The sequence below is a fragment of the Oikopleura dioica genome, chromosome 2 (genome assembly GCF_907165135.1).
Source record: "Oikopleura dioica chromosome 2, OKI2018_I68_1.0, whole genome shotgun sequence".
Lineage (NCBI taxonomy): Eukaryota > Metazoa > Chordata > Appendicularia > Copelata > Oikopleuridae > Oikopleura > Oikopleura dioica.
This window is the reverse complement of record NC_137292.1, coordinates 11,120,596-11,140,546: the sequence shown is the minus strand read 5'-3', so window position 1 is coordinate 11,140,546 and position 19,951 is coordinate 11,120,596. Positions and strand designations below refer to the sequence as shown.

Here is a 19,951-nt window from a genome sequence, read left to right as displayed (position 1 = left end):
AACAATCAAGAAAGTTCCAAAAGCGATAGATGAAACAAGACACCTTTGCCGTTTTTCATCCAAGCACAGTGGTCATCTGAGATCACGTGATCGTCTAACACGCTGACGCTTCCGCGCTCCTAGGGTTAACTCAATTCTTAGTGTAGAAATTATGATTTTTCTCAGCTTTACAGTAATATTATTCGCGGCGATCGGTGTTGAGTTTGAGAGAATCCTTTCATCCCTTACTTATTTCGTCCAGGCTAAGGTGAGTCAGTGATTGCGCAAATTGTCTTTTTGTTATTTACAGGAAGTCTTTACGGATCAAGAACGATTTTGTTTCGACGATCTTGGATGTTTTAATAACACCTTTCCATGGACAACTTTTCCAACGAAATTATCGCCCCTTGTGCGCTATCGGGAATTGTTGATTACATTATGGCCTCATCTAAAATATCTAAAGCGATACTTAATTAAACACTCCTTATTTCATGCCTCGACGATTTAATTGTAAAGATAGATTATGATCATATTTATCAAAGAAGAAAGAGGTTCAAAAAGACTCTTTCTAAAAGAGATATCTAAACGATACTAACATAGCAAAAAGCGATAAAACAATGTCATTTGAAATTAGTGTGTTCAATAAATTGTCTCATAATAACAACAATCATGGATAGTTCCATGCCACTGAAGCCGAATAAAATTGATACGAAATTGCTATTCTACGAAAATAAGACGCTCACACAATTCGACAAAACGATGATTAATTCAAGTCTGCCAACTTTCATCGGTATTCATGGATGGAGTCCTTCATTGAAACGCGCAAGCGTAAAAACAGTCCCTGGTCACGTTTTGTTTATTGCAGATATTTTTGATGTTATTGGAGAAAAAACAAATGGAAACTTTATTATCGTTAATTGGCGAAAAGGGTCGTCTACGTAAGTTCTCTTTCTTGATTTCACCAAGTGAGCTTCTCTCAGACTGAATTATCCGCAAAGTTGCAGCAACATAAGAGTTATTGGTCGCCAAATTGCTAATTGGATCAATGAGATAGAAGATTTGAACGTTACTGATGTTCATATCATCGGACATTCTCTTGGAGCTCATATGGCCGGATACATCGGGAAAGAATTGCAGCTTATGGGCAAACTTATCGGTATTTTCAATGAGGGATTACTCTCTAAAATTTTCAGGAAGAATAACTGGTTTGGATCCGGCCGGGCCTGCTTTTAGCTTCCCAGCGTCCTGGTACTGTATGTCTAAATTATTCACTTGTTTATGCCTAGAATCTAGGTATGTCGAGTTCCCCAATGAACTGGAAAAAGTGCACCTATGGCATTCTGATGCTGAATTTGTTGATGTTATACACAGGTTTCTTAGATGTTAGAAAAATTAAATCAAAGTCTAACAAGTGACGCGGGAACATTTGGAAACGGCCATTATGGACATGTCAAGCCACTGGGACACGTTGACTTTTATCCTTCGATGGGAAGAGATCAGCCTTTTGTAACATCTACCGATATCATAACAGACTAGACCAGCTGAAAGATCGCATGTTTTTGTATCATTCTGCTTTCGGACCACAAGGTAGTTGTCTTGATTTTATTGTCTCAAATGAATTAAGCGTTTTGTGATCACCGTATGTCCAAAGTCTACTTCATCGACTCTATCAAGCGTCCAGAATTGTATCATTTCTGTAACAAACTGTACGGAAACTGCAACATCCTAGGATTTTCAGCAACAAAACCTGCCTCAAGACACACTTATTTTATTCCAGAAGAGGATCTTCCAAAGTTCAATAAACATGCTTAAAATCTAAAGCTATAGAAAAATTTATGAATCAGATGAATAGTGTTTTGTTTTGATTTTTCTGAAAAAGTACAAGAAAGTGTATTCAAAATGCAAATAACTTCTCGATGTCAAATGTTGTAATGTAGGCCTACATTCAGGTGGAATCGTAAGACATCAGAACGTTCGGAACAGGCCTGTCCTACGACAGAAATTTGGTGAAAAGTGGAGAGTTATATAATAATAAAGGTGAGACACAAGAAAGAGTATAAACAATGGTACACAAGTGAGTGTTGGAGGAGTGCGGTACCATCGGGTTTTTTACAAAGCGGAGGCGTGGATAGTGTTATCCATGTCTTCGACAGTCTGCTTGATCTTGAGCTTCTCGGCGTAGAGCTTGTCCTCGAGCTCATCGATGGTGGCTTCGAGCTCAGTGACGGACTATAATTAAATGTAAGAATTTGATTCAGACCTTGACTAATGAAAACTATGGTTTACCTTTTCGGCGTGATCAGCTCGCTCACCAGCATCCTTGAGTTTCTCTTCGAGAGATCGGACTTCCTCGATGTACTGGGCTTCTTTGGTGGTGTACTTCTCGGCGGCAGCTTCGAGGGATTTGAGGTTGTTGGCAACGGCCTAGGAATTAATTGAAAATTTTTACTCAATAAAGTTTGTACCTTGAGCTCTTCTTCGAGTTCGTTGGCTCGGGTTTCGGCAAGTTCAGCTCGCTCTTCGGCCTTCTCGACATCGGTTTCGACGAGGACGAGCTTTCGGGCAACTTCTTCGTACTTCTTGTCAGCCTCCTCGGCGACGGACTTGGCCTCCTTGAGGGCGGTCTCCTGGTCCTTGAGTCGCTCCTCGTCCTTGGCGGCTCGAGCTTCGATGACCTTTCGGCCTCGCTCGGACTCATCGGCATTCTTTTCGGCTTCATCGAGCTATAATTATAGATTTGTATCGATACAAATTGATAAACCGCGTGTTAAAAGAACCGTCAATTAAAGCCGCTAGGAGTTTACTCACTGATACGTTACAAATTACTTTATTAAGATCGTTTATATCCTCTCCCTAATTTAAAATAATCGATATATTTAAGAATTATTATCGCCAACCTAATGTTCATTTATTTATTTACCTTAACGATGGAAGTGTTGAGCTTCTCCTGAACGGAGTCGAGCTCTTCCTCCATGGTCATGATCTTCTTGTTGCAGTGAGTGACCTCGTTCTCGGCATCAGCAGCCTTCTTCTCAGCAGCCTTGAGTTCGTCCTGGACCTATTCAAAAAGGTTGGCATCAAGAAAAACTGGCTTATTCTTACCTTCTGGAGTCGCTCTTTGGCGGAGTTGAGTTCTTCCTCCGTAGCCTTCTGCTTCTTGAGAAGAGCCTGAAGTTCTTCCTCGGCCTTGCCGGCCTTCTCTTCAGCGGCCTAGGATTATTTTAAAGATAATTGATTGATTTTTGAGGGAATAATTAAAAAATAAAAACGCTGCCTCATAATTTCAATTTTCTTATAGAATCAGATCTACTGACCTTCTTGGCGTTTTCGGCGGATTCAGCTCGGTCAAGAGCGTCTTCCTTGTCGACCTAAGGAGAAAGATAAGTATCAAACCAAATGTAGTTTTTCAAACCTTCAACATTTGCATCTTCTTCTTGATGGCCTCCATTTTCGATTAGTTTTTTTTCTAAAAAATTTGAAAATTAATATAAACCAAGTCTTCTTCAAGGTCAAGAACATGAAAAATTTGAAGGATTTTTTTCTGACGAGAGGGAAAAAACGGAAATAGCTCAGGTGCATCTCTATTCAAGTCATTCTTGCAAAACAAATGGTATATTTATTAGGGGCCGGCGGCGTGCTCTGCTATCTCTGCGTGTTGTGGGTAAGGATTTTGAAAAGGGTGTCGAGGGACTCCTCACTAGTAGGAGGCAAAAGTGATAACTCGTCATTGCTCTTTATGCATTGCTAAAAATAAAGAAAATCTCATCTAACATGAACACAGTTCGGGTACCAACTGACTCACTCCCAGTCCAACTGACGAGGGGCAAAGGGACAACTGCGACACACCTGTTCAATTTTAAACTTCCTTTCTTGATACTTTTAGACGATAATATTTAAACGTTCTGCTTATTTATTTAAATAATAGTCATCATTTTCCGATAATTGTTCAAAAACGAGAAGAACAAGTATTATTATCATATTTTTAATCATAAATCGTGATCATATCTAAAATAATTTAGCAAAAATTATATGAAATAAATCTGAGAGAAGCCGCTTCTCAGAAGCGTTTTTAATTGCCGACTAATAAGACCTCTAAAACAACCTGAGTTCGATGATATCGAGTCGAAATAATATATCTTAGTAAGAAGTTCTTACCAAGTGTTACATTTCATACTACTTTTTGCGCCAATGACTGCGCAAAGTTTTGTTACAAAACACAGAAAACAAGAAATAATGCACTTGTTCCTATTTTATAGAAAGTAACATAATCTATATTAAATAGACTATGTTTAATTGATGACAGTAGGTCAGTCAAGGTGCTCTTTTTAAACTTCGAAAAAACCAATAAACTGGTCAGCAAATTCAAAATCTAGGACGGCTAAAGTAACGCGTCTTTCATATTTGCCTTTCAAGTCAGAAATGGGCCAGGCTGATTTTTCGCCGGTAACTAGCTCCAAATACGCGAAAGTGGTCGGAAGTGTTGAATCAGTACACTCTGCCACACGCTCGCAAAGACTATCAAATCTACTGTCGTCACAGCTGTTTTAAAACTGTCGTCGTTCATGTCAAAAGTTTTGAAATGAAAATTTTATGATTTCTTACTTTAAATTGTTTATATGAAGAAAGATATTTATAAATTCGTATAAATAGTAAACTCTTTACGAAACAAACACGTGATCAATTATCAGCAAATAAAAATCTGTATCACATGATGAGAACAAGAAATCGCTTTGATATTTATGATGGTAATTATATTCAGGTCCATGGAATGTATTTTAGCGTTATTGATAAAAACTAGTAATTAAAAATGAATCTTTCCCTGGCCAAGCTTGATTATATAATATGGGTTGTATAAGATGCGAATGCATTAGCTCTAATTTGGCTTATCTTAGCAACTAAATCTGTCGACTTGGCGAGGAAGCTGCAACTAAGCAAGGCTTTTTTGTCTGAAAGCTTGAAGAACATATGTGTTATCTGTTAATATAATTGAAAATTTTCAATCATGATTTCGGATTTGATCGATTCTCCACCAAAATCTGGCGCTGGCGATTTTGATTTAGATTAGAAATTATCGTCTTGCTTTCGCTATTCAGCGACGCCGCGGGAGCTCATCCTGGGAGCCCGAGTAATTCTTACATTTCTTTTTTTAATCATGCCGGGCGGAAACTCATTAACGGATTAGCCAGACTGTACATTTTAATCGAGATTAAAATTGGCCGGCTTTGAGTTAGCAAAGGTTAACTGAACTTCATGCTACTTAGTGGCTTGAGTTGCTGCTTCCCAGATGTATTTTGAGGCGGATGAGTAAATTTAATCATTAAAAATGGAGATAAGAAGTAAACCGGCGAAATGGATATGCTTAGGATTCAATTAACCATTTGATCCCTATGCTATCAGTTGCACGCACAAGATATGCCTAAAGGTAGAAATTTACTGAAGGCAGGGAATCTCTTCGTGATCAATGAAAACGGCGAGCAAAAGGAACGGCATGACTTACAAATGTTGAAAAGAACTTCAAGCACCTAATTGACCTCGGCCAGGTCAGCCTGGCCCCTTTGACTGAAAGAAAATTAAGCCGCCAAATTTGCGCAAAAACAAGTCCTTCTGAAATGATTTCCTTTTGTAGAACGAAGTACTTTTGGTCGATAAGCCAAATCAAACAAGACACGCTTATCCAACTCAGTATCCAAATTTTGATAAAGAAGTTGTTGTTCCAAACTTTCTATAATGCTAGCTGAAGACCTGTTATTTCTTTCTCACGTCAATTATCGACGAAAAATCTTTAATCCGTACAGCAGGTCGTTCGTCTGAGCAGTTTAAAATTTCCTGCTGAAAAGATTAGAGCGCGTTTCTTCCCAGCCCAGCTTCCGGATTTTCGAATTTGTCAGAAACGCAGGTCAATAAGGACTAACTGACATTCTGTTACTGTCGAAGCTGGCGATGAGATTGGGCTCTCAAGAATTTCGGTAATATTGAGCAATGCGCCCAAGTGCTCCTGAATGAGTTTGCTCAGATGGGCTCTAATAAGGACTAAACAACATCGTTATCTTCAAGTGCGATTCATCGATACAATATATCCTGTCTAAATTGCGTCTCTTCGCTCTTCTTCAAGATCCTTCAATTTACGCTGGGAAAGTTGCTGGCACAAGTTTCGGGCCTAAAAGAACTTTCAATGCGTGAAAACCTTTCAATAAAAACACTGTTCTCATTATTTGGAAAAAAAGATTAATATGATGTGTTATCTAATCTTTTCATTTCATTTTTGCCAGAATTATTGACTCGTCACATGATTCGAGCATCAGATCATATTTGGATCGCGAATGATGACGGATGAATTAGATGGCGACAATCTAAGCTCATGAAAGTATGAGAAATTATTTACGCAATTTACTATCTGCCAGTTGATTTGAATAAATGAAAAGGGCCTCCTGAACAGAATTATTATTCTTCAATCCAACGCTACAAAGTAACGGTCGCTTGAATAATACTTTTATACATGAGTGGATAAATCCCATGAATAATCATATTTTATATATTAAACCTCAGGTTATATCAGTAATTTAAAATTATTAATTTGAGCGGCGCTGTGCGCTGAGCTCACATGTAGCGCGTCGAAGCGCCCTCATCTCGCGTGGCGTGGCGCCTCGCCCTTTATTAATATTCCGATTTCCAGCAACTATTACAGAAATTAAAAAAACCGTCAGAGATTTTTTTTAAATTCACTCAACCCAAGATAGATCGAATGGCCAGCCTTCATACAATCGAGCATTTGCTCAAGTCCGTCGTTGATGGAGCGACTGCGAGAGCAGCTAGTGATAACCAGAACACATCAAACTCCATAGCCACTGTAGCTTCAGCGAATCCGAATCTTACAGTTCCACATCCATCACCTGTCGACTCACCTTCCTCTGAATCTCTTCTCAGGCCGGAGCTCAACATCGCAGAGTCCGACATCCTAGAAGTATCCGGCGCATCCTCAGGTCTTCCTCAGACAAACTCTCCTAGTCATATACATATGGGCTCGCCAAAAGCAGTGGAAACGTCCCTCGCCGAGACCCACTCAGACAGCTCAACCAGCTTTGACACAAGCCCTCTCGGGAAAGGGTCAATTCTTACTGGAACGGATTCTGCCGCGGAAAGCCGACGGAAACAACGACGATTCCGCACTACTTTTTCGGCGTACCAACTTGAGGAGCTGGAAAAGACATTTGTGCGCACTCACTACCCGGACGTTTTTACCAGGTAACTATTTGGAGTTTTCTTTCTTTCATGAAAGGAATTTAACCGCTCAAAATCGCGTTGATGATAAGCTTGAGTAGGCATTTCTTTGTCATATGAAATCAAGGAAGAGTACCTCAAAAATCTTGTGAACCGAAAAAACGCGGTTTTTGATCTACTTCCCTAAATCTCAATTTCCATCGCTATGAACTTGTTAACCATGTTAGCACTTTGCCACGATCAAAGCTGGCGGGAAATTTATCCACGTCCTAATATCCTAATTTGTGTGTTTTCAGAGAGGAACTCGCCGCGCGCATAGACCTCACCGAAGCTCGCGTACAAGTTTGGTTCCAAAATCGCCGAGCAAAGTGGCGAAAACGCGAAAAACATGTCAAGGTAAATCATTGTAAAAATCTTATGTAAATTTCGCGGTAAGCACATTACATTGCAAATGCTTTCATCATAGAATTCTGATTTCAGAGACATCAGACTCGGTCAGATGTGTCGTAAGATTTTGAATTGCTAATTTTCAATTTCCCGATGATTAAAATTTCCGCCAGGGCTCCAGATTATACACAAATGTTAAATTACCAAATGGTCTTCAAAAATGAGATGCCCCTCATTTATCAATATCGTTTAGACAATAATCCCGCCAGTGCTTCCCTCCTTACCAAGTGGCATCGCTCCCTTCATCGACCCATTGATACTGAGTCGCATCCCCTTTTTTAACCCGCCGACGTCCACGCCTCTGCTGAACAGTATGCCGAGCCTGGCACATGGAGGGTATCTGCAAAAGAATCTGTTCCCCATCTACAGAAACAATATTCTCTCACAGGTAAGATAAATTTGCCGACTTTTTGATCATGCTTGGACAATTATAATTCTTGAAAAAAATCAAAGATCGCCTTTTGTGAAAAGGTCGTCATATCATTTTCCGAACCCCGGGGGTTGTTAATTAGCAATCTGAGTTCAATCGGTTTGCCATTTTGATGAAAGTGCCAGGAGGATGATCTATCGCGTCGAGGATCAAACAGCGCGGGCCCGAGGCACACACAGGAAGCTGTGTGCCCAACTGTGGTCAGATACGGCGCCTAGTGTCGTGTGGCTTAGAAGTTAAAGTCACTTGGCACTGGAATTTGATGGACGATAATTGGCCAATTAATCAAATTGGGAACACCCCGAGCGTGGCGACATAGTTAAACAAATACACGCCCGAGGCAAGCCCAGTTCCTCGGGCAAGGCGTCACGATAGAACCTAATCTGATAAATCACAATAAGTGAACGACTAAACTCCACGACAAATATAGCTTACCAGAAACTTACTGTACTTATTTCAGGTTCTCTCGCCGCCATCGCTCAGCAATCTTGAATAAGAAGCACCACCTCCCATCCATCTCATCCAATCGCCATAATCCGACAATTGGTAGACTGTATTTAACGCTCGACCTTGCTCTATTATTTACTGTAAATAGCTGTAGTTCAAGTCACCTTATTTGAAGAAAGATTACTCACCTGCAAATAAATCAGACAATTGCCTTGAAAATTTAAGATCATCAAGATAAAAATTTAATAATATTCTGTTCTGAATAATAAGTGACTTAATTTTAGTCTTGTGGTAAGATTCTCTTAGGAGTGCCTGTCATAGAACATCTTGAGGAAAAGGACGCTAACTACAAAATTGAACACTCTTCGGACAATTGAAATTCTTATTAAACAAATTATATTCTGAAAATTGTGTATATCGCATCATAAAAGCATAACCAAAGAATTATCAAAAATCTTTCTGGTATCTGCGAGTCTAAATGATAGTTACTATGGCAGCATGGCCCTTGGAAAATGCTGCATGGCAAAATCAAATACAAGACAAAAAAATAAGTTTTTGTTTGAAGAAAAGATGGTTCTTTTTGGGGTTGAAAACAAGCGTTCCAACGGCTGGGTTTGCGAGTGGCTTGGCTGCGTGTGTTGTGTAAAGAAGTAGGCTAAACGCGGCGGGTCAACCGTCAACGCTCCGGGGGTTCCGTTCCGCGTCGATTATCGACAAGCAGGCAAACTGGGCGGTGTAGGCCCTCACTCGCGCTCCTTACCTCAGTTTGAAAAGTAGCTTTTTTAAAAAAAGGCAGCTCCCTCAACTCCAAAAAACGCAACAACGAGATCATGGGACGAGCAAAGAAAGTAAGTAAAAACGACTGAGAGATAAACATTTTGTTCGATGTGTGAATAAAGCTAAATTAACTGCGTCAAATATTTTCTATCAAAGATATCACGCTTGTAATTTACAAGTTGTAAAAATTTCTTTGACAAGGGTGCTTTATTGTAAGACAAACTTTATATAAGCGTCTTTTTGAAGAAACAAATAATTGAAGACGTCTAAATGAATTTCTATAAGTTACTCTGGGGGAGAATTACTAGTTTTCTCTGAAAAGTTGAGTCCTCTTTTTTAGAGTTCACTAAATTTCAACATCGAGCAAAATACCGGTTGTTTCTGGAAAAGCACCGTACCTTGAACTAGCTTATTCTGGTGTAGTAATCTTACTACCATATTTCTAGGATCCAAATGCCCCCAAGCGACCACAGACCGCGTTCTTCCTCTTCGCAGCTGATCACCGTCCCGCTGCAAAGAAGTCTCTTCCTGAAGGTATTTAATAATTATTTGTATGAAGCTTTAATTTTGGTTTTAGGTGCCCGAGTGAGCGAGGTCGCCAAGAAATTGGGAGTCATGTGGAAGGAAGCCGACGCCAAGACCAAGGAAAAGTACCAGGTAAGATCGCGTCTTCACCGTCTTTTGTAATAACCAGAAAGATAAAGGATCAACCCCTAACACACTTTTTAGAGCCAGGCAGAAGAAAACAAGGCCAAGTACGCCGAAGAAATGGAAGCCTACCGAAACGGCCAGGGCGTTACCGCTAACGATAGCGAGTAAACGCCACGTCCCGCTCTTCTTTCCTGATTTCTTTACACTTTCCGTCCTGCCTAGTTTCCTGATACATGTCGCCTTACTTGTAAGAACCCCAAAGATGTCGAAAATAATTCCAAATTGACCTTATTTTCATTTACTTCCAGTTTTGTTCTGCATTTTCCAACATTTCAAACAGACTGCCCAAAATTAAAAATAAGAAAAAATTTTTTCATCACAGAAAATTATTGCTTCATGAATCATGATCAAAAATAAGTTATTGCAAAAGAAAAGAAATTAGGATATAGTTTTTTTTTGAGTTTTATTCCGATGGTAATATACAACTGATCTCAATTGGTTGGTTTGGGGAGAAATTTGCACGGGGAGGTGAGGCAGGATTCGAAAACGGGGAATGGGAAAAAGTGTCGAATTCTTTGTGCTGAAGTTTTTATTTTTTGATTCCATTGAGATTGAATTGCGCGACAGCGTTGACAAGGTCCAAGTCTTTCTTCATAATGGTGACGCGCTTGGAGTGGAGGGCGAATAGGTTGGCGACTTCAAAAGTTGTGATAATGAAGGCCTCCGTCGCTTCTGAAATTGTTAGTTGAGCGATTAATATAGAAGATTGTGCTAAATTACCTTGAAGGCAGAGGAGTGCCTGCGACTGCCATCGATAGTCGTTTCCAGGGCGAAGATCATTCACAACCTAAAGGGCTATTATTTCTGTTTCGACTATGTTCGAGATTTACCTCTCGGACCACTCGTTGGAAGGGCATCTTTCTCATGAGAAGGTCGGTTGATTTTTGGTATTCCCGAATCTCTTTGATGGCTTTAGATCCTGGCTTTCCTTGCTTCTTCTTTGGAGGTGATTTTTGTCTCGCCATTTGAGATTTCTGAAAGTTTTGCTTATTTTTTTTCTGATGTTTTTCTTGATAATCAAGTAATAGAAATAATTATTAATTGGAATACAGTGATGAATTAGTAGTTGTTTTGAATTATATACATTTTAGGATATAGAAGAATTATCGTAGAAGAAATATCGGTGAAGATCAATTCAATGAGAACGGAGAAGAATAAAGTACGTTTTAGATACAGAAAAGGAGTTGAACTAAAAGTTAAATGCATTTTTGGCCAATTGACTGGGAAATGGAGAGTTGAAAGTACAGTAACTCGGGTAAGGTTGAAATTACAGAAGTTAAGGAGGAGTACAATGATAGTATTGAATCGGGATTGTTAAGGATGGGAAGTACACTTTCGGTATAAAGTATCAACGCACTAGTCGTTACTGTGCGTCTTTTTTAAGTACGATAGGAGGTAAAATACAAATTTCTCTAGGGTTAAAAGACGGTCCCAATGAGTGGGAGTACTAAAGTGATAAGTTGAAGTAAACGTCGTGCAAATTAGTTCTGGAACCATTTGGCATGGCTGGTGGGATTTTTTGGGCGAGCCTTGGATTGACCCTTGGTGCTCGTGAGCGCGCTCAGCGAAAGATCAGTGAGCGCGATTCGATTATTGAGCGTCAGTGAGCAAGTTTAACAGACGAAATAAAGATGTGAAGGTGAGTAGATGCAGGATGACTCATCCTGGATGAGTGTGTAGCAGGAAAATATAGGATACGAGGTTTTTTGTTTTTCTTTCAGTTAGCGATTTTCTGTCGTGATTGGAAAGAGATTACCAGTAGGTTTCTTTGAGATTGGTTCTGCGCAAGGATTCAGACGAGCATTTATATCACATTTTCGAAATTAATAGAAATCCGGAATTATCAATTATTCGAGTCGTTGTTGTTTGAATCCTTAGATCTACCGATAGAAGTTGCTGAGACGCTTCGAGCTGGACGGAGTGTTTGGAATATCTTGCTGCGAGAAAAACTGTTCCCACTCCGCTTTCTGTCGCGCAAACTGTTCGTCCAACTCCTAAACACATTTGTTTCAATGACGTCTTTGAATGATGGCATTTAGCATGTTAGTCATATTGTCCTTTAAAAATGAGCAAAACGTTAGGATCAAAATAATTTCAGTGGCAGTGAGACATCGGACCCGAAGCTGTAAGCTGGTGCGTATGACGTGACCAGTGATATCATAGATTGAACTTCTACCATAGCCTATGGACCATAGGCTATGGTCCATAGGTATAATAGAACTCCTAGACGATATGATGATAGAAACATTGAGTGAACCTTATGGGCAGATTTGATAAACCGTTCTCAGCTATAGGATCACATCTCACATGCCAATGAAAACAGATGATGATATATCATCAGGGTATCCCTTCTTCTGATAAAAAATTGGCACTATAAAACGAGATTGTCATGTTTAGTACTCTTTTTAAGCTGATTTACAATCGCCAGAAATCAGAATTAACCTTTCGTGCACGGAGTGCGACCGTACGAATCGATGGAGTCGGAGGATTTCACTGAAGGTCAATGATAATGAAATGGTAAAAAATCATTACAATTAGTTTCAGGCTCAGCATAATAATCAAGCAACGTTAGTAAGAATGTGTTGGAAAAATTTAATTCATGGACGGAAAGACGGGGCACAATTGGCATCTGTGTTTATGGAAATTTTAAGAGATACGACTTAGACAAGGGCTACGATTCGTTGTCTACACGATTCCAGGCAAAATGAGCTTTGCAGACTCAATCCAATACCCCTATATTCTCGTGATTAATGAATGCAGCTTTTAATTTTTATTCAGTCTACAAGCGACTATTTCCCCAGACGAGAGCCTTCGTCAGTCATTACGAAAGGACCAAGAAGCAAAACTGATGAGTAATCATTGAAAATTTACCATACAGTAGTCGGACCGGTACCATCTCTACTGTACTTACTTTGCCGAGACGGCAGATGTGCTCATAAGATTTCGAATCATGGATTCGAGATGCTATAATGTTGTAGTGAACTCTCTAACTATAAGCGCACTAGCTCATTAAAAAACTAGTGGCTGGAGAGGCAGCTGGTCAAAGTATGAAAACTAACCTGTTTTCGTGGGACGAGCTGGCTGCGCCAATACTCGAACTTCTTCTTGAAATTCTCATCTAAAGCTTTGAGTTTTTGAGCTTCTGTTTCTACCAACAGACGCTTCTTTTCACTTTGGATTTGCTTCATTTCACTAGAAACGCGCAGTTAGAGGCATACATAGATTAGGCCTAACCTAATATAGTTTTCGCATTTTGTATGCAGCTCTCGTAATTGTCTATCATGTTTATCCTCTTGCCTCGTCTTCTCGTTTCGTTGGCGTTTATCCTCGCTGTGCTTGAACTAATTGAAATGTTACAGTTGTGCAAAATAGATATAAAACAAACGTCTTTTAGTTTCTCGTTGATTTCTTTATCTAGAATCGCTGGGTTTTGTATTCTGATTGATTGCTTGAACATATTTTCCCTCGTTTTAGCTAGAACAGACGTTTTAGTTCAAAAACAAAACTGTCGAATTACCATCATTTCTTTGCCATTTCGGAAGCTTCAACTTTTCCAGTCGCTGTCTTTCCTGCAGCGCTTTTATAAGACGATCGTTGTGTTCTATCATTTGCTCCATTTCTTTATCGTGTCGTGCCATGAGCAGCATCTTCTGCAACAAGAACTGATCCTTCAACTGGCTCTTTGCGACCTGGTGCTTTTCTTGAAAGTGTTTTTCCTCCAAGTCCCACATCGCCTTCTCCCTCGCCAGGAGCGCTTCCTGTTTCTGGTCAAGGAACTGGCGCTCTGTTTCGGCAACGGTTTTCTTTTGGTTTTCGCTGTATTTTGTTATCGCCTCTTTGAGCTTGTCTTCTTGCTTCGCTTTGAAGGCACTTTCTTTGTACTTTTGATGCGAGTTGAGTTCCTGCTTTCGCGCACGGAGTGTTTCTGTACGAGCTTTGCGATCGGAAAACTGCGCGGTAACTAAATTAATCGTTAGCGGAATTCGGTCGTCACACATAGGATAGTCTGGGCGTTTCGGAACATGACATAATTTTTCCGTAAATTGATCGGGATAAGGGTCTAACTAAAGTTGACATTCCGTCTGTATCCAGAAGAACGGAGAGCTAGGCTTTCACTTCCGGAACAAATTCCGATAGAAATCAAAAGTTAAGGGGGCAGATGTCGGCTCCTCGTTTTGGGATGGTCCTCGGAGGAAGTAGAAAAGTCTGTCAGCAGTTTCTTTAAAAGGGTGCTAGAGAAACTTTTCTAAAATGCCATATATGAGCCATCTTTCATCAAGGGAGCACTGTTACACTACCAAAAACGTTTGTAACTTTATCATACTTCAGCCTAGCATATTCTTTTAGAACGATGTAACAAAACTAGAAGGGTCTTCATTACCTTGTCGCTTGAGCTCTGAGTGCGCATGGCTTTGATTTTGCTGAAAGGCGGAAAGTTCTTTTGCTGCTCTCGTTTTAACGATGACACCATTTCTTTCTGCTCCTTCGCTTGTGAGCTCTCCATTTTCTCAATTTTCGACTTTTGAGTTTTCTCCAAAGAATCAATTTTCGTTTGATAGATTTTCGCCAAATCTGCTGTCTCTCGATCATGTTTTGCTAGAAGAATTTTTCGTATAAAAATACATTCGTTAGAAAAAGAGTTACTTTCAAGTTGTTCAGTTTGAGCAGCGAGACGCATATTCAAATTCGCCATTTTTCGTTGTTCCTAAATTTTATCGTCAGCGGCTGTATAGAAGAGTGCGTAGATTTACCTCGATTTGTAGTTTTCGAAGATCTTGAAGCTCCTGGCGGCGGAAGATTCTCTTTTTCGACTCTTGCTCAACATCGTGATCAGAAACGGTCACCATCTAAACTCCCTATAAAACCAAATTCAAGGGATGCTTTCTTACGGATGTGATGGTCACTTCTTCTCCATCGACGATAAATTTTCTCGTCTTTTTTAGCGTTTTCTTCTGTCTCTTTAGCTTCTAAAAATATTGTTCATGCAATATGTAGACAAAGAAAAATATAAATTATTGCACCGCGAATGAACACCAAAAATAATATCGCGATTTTCTCATTAATGAAAAAATGCGTCACCTCCTCATGCGTCAATTCTGTCTTTTTCTTCATTTCGGTCTTCGTTGGCACTTTCTTCTCGTACTGAAGCGTTTCTTGGCCCTCTTCTTTGACGGATCGTTCCGTGCTCGTGTGTATTACAGGCTTTTCTTCGGCAGTTGCGTTTCTGTACGACTCTCTCGCGGCGCCTCTTTGAACGGGCTTCGTTGGTTTTCCAGCGGAATAAGCATCTTTAGATTCGGCGCGTTGGTCTTTTTCTTGTTCGCTCATCAAGACATTATCTAACATCTCCAGCGCTTCATCCTCTTTTTTGATCTCTTCTTTGAACATTTCCCCGATCCCTTCTGCCGACTGTGGATTCGCTCTTGCCAAAGACTTGCTCGTCCCAAACCATGTTCCTTTGGCACCAGAAGGGCTAATTGGTTGAATATCCGCCGTTTTCATCTTGAAAGATGAACTTCTCGATGTCGGGGCAGAGTTAGAAACTGATTTTCTCGCGCCAGATGAATCATTTGCATGATCTGGGGGTGGTGTAGGACGCTTCTTTACAGGAGACGGATGGGGGGCGATGACGTCTTTTCAGAGATTATACTTATGGAAAGTTAACCCAATTAGTCACATTTGGGATTCAAGAATCATGCTAATTGTAACATGGCTGTGTGAAATCCCTTCCCTGACATTTTGCCAAGAACTTCTTCATCTATAGAGCCCGCTTTCTCGGGCATCTTCGGCTTATTCGGCAAAATATTCGTATCAGACTGGCTCAACTGTTTCGCCAATTTAGAGGCACTTTTTCCAAATAAGGTGCCTCCCTTGACTCTCACTGTATTTTCGTCGATTACTTCTACAGGGTCTTTTTCAATAGAATGGTCTGTCAGAGCTGACTCAGAAACCGGCTCGACGTTTTCTTTGCTACTGGACGGGGACTGATTTGACGAGGGAACACCATTAGATTGGACACCGTTTTCACCTATTTCGGAAACACCAGACGAAGAAGGAGTGGGGGGCACCGTTGATGGGGACATTTCAGAGTTTGTGTCACTTACAGAATTGAACTTTTGATGGATGGCCTTTTCATATTTAGAGGGTTGAACTTCTGGACTCTCCTCTTCGGAGCTAAGAGAGGACATAGAACCGACGGAGTTTTTACGCGTTGACTTAGAGACGGAAGCTGGCGAGTTGGCATCCTGCTTGATTACTTCGGTAAGCACTTCTGCGCGCGCTTCAGCCAGAAGTTGTCTAAAAGAAGATTAGAGGGGAAAGAAAAGCATCACGCGCCGCTTTCTGTCGAGACAGATATTCATTGAACACGACTAAGGAGGATCCAAAACGTAAGAGAATTCAACACGAAATACTCTCGTAGTTTCAAAATCGACTCACCTCAATGGCTTATTATTTCCAAGATCTTGGAGCCAGGAATGCTGAAGTAAATCGACGCACTTGGCCCGTTCGAGGGGCGCTTTTTTCAAACACAATGCAAGAAAGCTGTTCATGGCGGCGGAAAATGACTTGGCATCCTGGAGTGTTGGCGGGTTCGAGCGGGCAATCTTCATCAAGACGCGCTGCGGATTGAGATCATTGTTGGGTGGCTCGATTTCGACGAGCTCGATGATTGTGATGCCGAAGCTCCAAACATCAGCTAGAGATGCATTGAAGTTTCATAATACAAAGGGAATTTAAAAAACTTTCCATGCAAGCGATATTATATCGCTGATATATCAGCTGACATATCATCCGATGACTTTTTATATCGACAAAAATACTTCCTCAAAGAATATCCTTCTCGAAAATGAGAAACAAATTTTGTTCATTCATCCGCAAATAAATATGTAATATGTATCTGCAAGAATATTCAATAAAAATTCACCTGAATAAGTGTAAGGATCCGTATTCCTCGTTTCACACATGATTACTTCTGGAGCCATCCAATATGGAGTGCCGATGAAGGTTTCCCGCATTTGCTCGACATTATCGTTCAACGCCGAAACGCCGAAATCCGTCAGCTTAAATTTCCGCTTATAAAATTCAGAACTGAATCGGATGATTCACCTTGACGGAGCCATCTTTCATCAGCAAAATATTGCCAGCTTTGAGGTCACGATGAATAACTCCTATTGAATGGCAGTAGTTCAGTGCCTCGAGCGTCTGCCGTGAAACGAGCTGGATTTGTTCCTCGTTCAGACCATGGTCCAGCTTTTCCATTATGTCGTCGAGGGCACCACCCTCGCAGTATTCGATTAGGATCTTAGTGAAGGGATATCGTTTTTCCGCTGTCTGTGGCTAAATAATACCGGTATTTTTCCGGCTTTACCAAAAGCAAGGGTAAATATTAATCGATTCCCTTTCCCATAGTTTCTTCTCGTAGAAGATTCCGTCCACGAGTTTGACGATGCTCGGGTGATTAATTTTCGCAAGAATCGCAATTTCGTTGTAATGCTCTTCCATTTCCTCCTCATTGCCCAATTCTATCACCTTCGCCGCGGCATAATCCCTCCTCACTTTGTTTCGCACTTTGAAAACGTCGCCGAAAGCTCCATCGCCGAGCTTCTCCAGCTGATCCCATTCCGAATAAGGATCTAGTCCGCGCTTTCACATGGCTTTCTCATTGTCTAATTTGTGAAATCGGGAAATAATTTCCATCATCATTTACATCAATAATATAACTATATCCTCTATCAGAGTACTTAAGTTGAAGCTGGTGATTACGTATACAATTAGTATATTATTCGTATATTTGCAACGATCCATTGAGCTCAATAAAAATTTAAGCCTTCATTTAGTGGTTTATTCTCGTCATTTTCAATTATTATTGCGATAAGATTATGCAAAGTCAAAATCTAAAAAAGAAAGAGCACATCTCACTGTCAAAATCTCACCCTCTATATCAAAAATAACTAAAAACTACGGAGCTATCCTTAGAAAGACTATTTCTGACGTCAATGGACGTTAAATTAGGATATCGAAGTCAAGTAATCTGATAGAGTACATTATTTTTCAGTGCAAATTTTGAAAATGCCCAGGACTGCTTGTTTTAACAAAAACACAACTTAGCCGAGTCTAAAAAGTTCACTGTAATTTACAGAAAACAAATAAAAGGCCATTCCTTAATGTGCTCGAAGGTCCTCTTTTTCTGGCGCTGGGTGCCGAATATTTTATCGAAGAATCCCATAAATGCTGATTTACGACGAGATTCTCCATGCACCACCACTGAGTGGTGCTCTTCTCACTCCTCTGTAGATGAAATTTCGAATCTTGATAATCTTGTTAATTGATAAAGCTCGGCTCGAAGAAGTATCGAAGAGGAGGAAAAATCGGCTGAGACCGCCCGTGGTCTGGCCCGCGACCAGTCTTTCTTTCTCGCCCGGGCGCTGATTGGCCGTCTCGACGAAATCCGGCGCTGCGGTTGGTCGAGCCAGAACACCCACGAAGGTCAAATCTACGGGAATTCTCCGATTTTATGGTTTTCAATATTTGCTCGGATGAAGCCATTACTCACTACGTGCTTTTTTAAGGTTAACGAAGTTTTCAGCCCACTTCCGCCTTATAGACCCCGAACACCATACCTTTTAGAATCAGCAGAAATTTTTAAGAACTTTGACGGTTTAAAATTCTAGAAAACTCCACTTCCGATCGATTCTAGAGCCGGAAGTTGACGAAATTAGGTGTAATGGTAGACTGTGACCTATCAAATTGATGCTCGGAAGATTTCCTATCATTTAAGAAAAGAATCAAGACCAACCGCGGTCAAACCAAACGGAAAAAATGAAAAAATTCTACAATTTATGCCGTTTTTACATAATTTTACCGGTCGGTTTGACCGCGTTTTGGACTGTTTCTTCTGATATATTGATTATAAGATGACTCAAAATCTTCTGAGCATCAATTTGATAGGTCACAGTCTACCATTACACCTATTTCGTCAACTTCCGGCTCTAGAATCGACCGGAAGTGGAGTTTTCTAGAATTTTAAACCGTCAAAGTTCTTAAAAATTTCTGCTGATTCTAAAAGGTATGGTGTTCCGGGTCTATAAGGCGGAAGTGGGCTGGAAAACTTCGTTAACCTTAAAAGCACGTCTCACGCAATTTTAGTGAATAAGCAGTTTAATTTTACGCTCTTCAGTAAATTTGATTCGTAAAACTAACGTAATAAAGTTAACTTACTTGGAACATTTCTGCTGTCTGCCTCAATTATCTCAGAATAAAACGTTTTCTATCCAATTCACGATGAAATCTGCTTCTTTTGAAGCTTTGCTCAGATATTCAAAAATATCTCGGAATCGTATAATTACATTGTATTCGGGGTACAATGAAATTTTTTCTCAATAAAATCGTTGTACCATGAGATTTTTTTCTAAAGGGAGATCGGAGAATCTGAGGGTCCTAAGCCCTCTGGGACTCTCAGTTTAGCCGCGCGCGCTTAGCGCGGCTAGCCAATCAAATGACGGTATTTTTCCGCAGTGCGCCGCACTCTAAATTCTTTATTCTGAGGTACCCAACAGGAGCTGAAAGAAATTTCTAGACTTCCCCGAGAGTGAAACGGGGAAGCGAGGCCAGGGGCCTTCTCCCTCTCTTAAAAAATCTCATGGTATTAAACACTTACCTTTAATTTCTTTGCTGAAATCAAATCTCTTTCAGCAAGATTCTACCAACCATAAGATTAGCTAAGCATGCTCAACCTTAGGTCAACTTTTATTAGTGTCAGTCTTTGAGCTTACAGGCAATATTGCTTTATACGAGCTTCTCAACATCAGCTAATTATCTTCCACGATGATGATCTTGTCAGAAACGCTTTTTGATAGAGCTTTCTATCAGAAAAATATGCTTACGGAAAGAGCAACTTGTTATCTAATATTAATCTTATCAAATGGCGCAATCGACCTGGAT

The 19,951-nt window shown here is 40.3% G+C and overlaps 6 protein-coding genes across 7 annotated transcripts; 3 read left to right on the top strand and 3 right to left on the bottom strand.

Annotated features, from left to right (window-relative positions):
• The first annotated feature begins 122 nt into the window (after nt 1-122).
• LOC145699969 (pancreatic lipase-related protein 2-like) lies at nt 123-1,790 on the top strand. 2 transcript variants are annotated; one of them, XM_081777238.1, is made up of 8 exons: nt 123-247; nt 290-399; nt 657-917; nt 960-1,135; nt 1,173-1,227; nt 1,273-1,350; nt 1,392-1,566; nt 1,604-1,790. In XM_081777238.1, exons 1-7 carry the CDS (start codon nt 152-154, stop codon nt 1,513-1,515), a joined length of 900 nt encoding a protein of 299 aa, XP_081633364.1. In that variant the 5' UTR covers nt 123-151; the 3' UTR covers nt 1,516-1,566; nt 1,604-1,790. The 2 variants fall into 2 exon arrangements, with proteins under 2 accessions (XP_081633364.1, XP_081633365.1); XM_081777239.1 differs by having other exon boundaries at nt 173-247; nt 294-399.
• A 43-nt stretch (nt 1,791-1,833) lies between these two features.
• On the bottom strand, nt 1,834-10,989 carry LOC145699971 (uncharacterized). The gene is made up of 8 exons (XM_081777241.1): nt 10,979-10,989; nt 3,392-3,444; nt 3,294-3,347; nt 3,082-3,189; nt 2,900-3,037; nt 2,445-2,702; nt 2,266-2,403; nt 1,834-2,208 (listed from the first exon to the last, which is right to left on the bottom strand). Exons 2-8 carry the CDS (start codon nt 3,425-3,427, stop codon nt 2,089-2,091), a joined length of 852 nt encoding a protein of 283 aa, XP_081633367.1. The 5' UTR covers nt 3,428-3,444; nt 10,979-10,989; the 3' UTR covers nt 1,834-2,088.
• On the top strand, nt 6,676-8,729 carry LOC145699972 (uncharacterized). Its single transcript, XM_081777242.1, has 4 exons — nt 6,676-7,221; nt 7,494-7,593; nt 7,838-8,032; nt 8,535-8,729. The coding sequence occupies exons 1-4, from the start codon at nt 6,722-6,724 to the stop codon at nt 8,568-8,570; spliced, it is 831 nt and encodes a 276-aa protein (XP_081633368.1). The 5' UTR covers nt 6,676-6,721; the 3' UTR covers nt 8,571-8,729.
• Nucleotides 9,209-10,320, top strand: LOC145699977 (high mobility group protein B2-like). The gene is made up of 4 exons (XM_081777248.1): nt 9,209-9,369; nt 9,745-9,832; nt 9,876-9,955; nt 10,028-10,320. Exons 1-4 carry the CDS (start codon nt 9,352-9,354, stop codon nt 10,115-10,117), a joined length of 276 nt encoding a protein of 91 aa, XP_081633374.1. The 5' UTR covers nt 9,209-9,351; the 3' UTR covers nt 10,118-10,320.
• On the bottom strand, nt 10,408-10,974 carry LOC145699976 (uncharacterized). Its single transcript, XM_081777247.1, has 3 exons — nt 10,840-10,974; nt 10,730-10,796; nt 10,408-10,681 (listed from the first exon to the last, which is right to left on the bottom strand). The coding sequence occupies exons 1-3, from the start codon at nt 10,972-10,974 to the stop codon at nt 10,539-10,541; spliced, it is 345 nt and encodes a 114-aa protein (XP_081633373.1). The 3' UTR covers nt 10,408-10,538.
• An 848-nt stretch (nt 10,990-11,837) lies between the features above and the next one.
• Nucleotides 11,838-18,437, bottom strand: LOC145698245 (serine/threonine-protein kinase 10-like). Its single transcript, XM_081775447.1, has 18 exons — nt 18,164-18,437; nt 17,415-17,646; nt 17,117-17,312; nt 16,935-17,070; nt 16,448-16,706; nt 15,714-16,306; nt 15,089-15,642; nt 14,899-14,976; nt 14,761-14,856; nt 14,654-14,714; nt 14,391-14,605; nt 13,527-14,073; nt 13,395-13,483; nt 13,244-13,350; nt 13,069-13,201; nt 12,921-12,973; nt 12,452-12,502; nt 11,838-12,003 (listed from the first exon to the last, which is right to left on the bottom strand). The coding sequence occupies exons 1-18, from the start codon at nt 18,234-18,236 to the stop codon at nt 11,853-11,855; spliced, it is 3,624 nt and encodes a 1,207-aa protein (XP_081631573.1). The 5' UTR covers nt 18,237-18,437; the 3' UTR covers nt 11,838-11,852.
• Between the last annotated feature and the right edge of the window lie 1,514 nt (nt 18,438-19,951).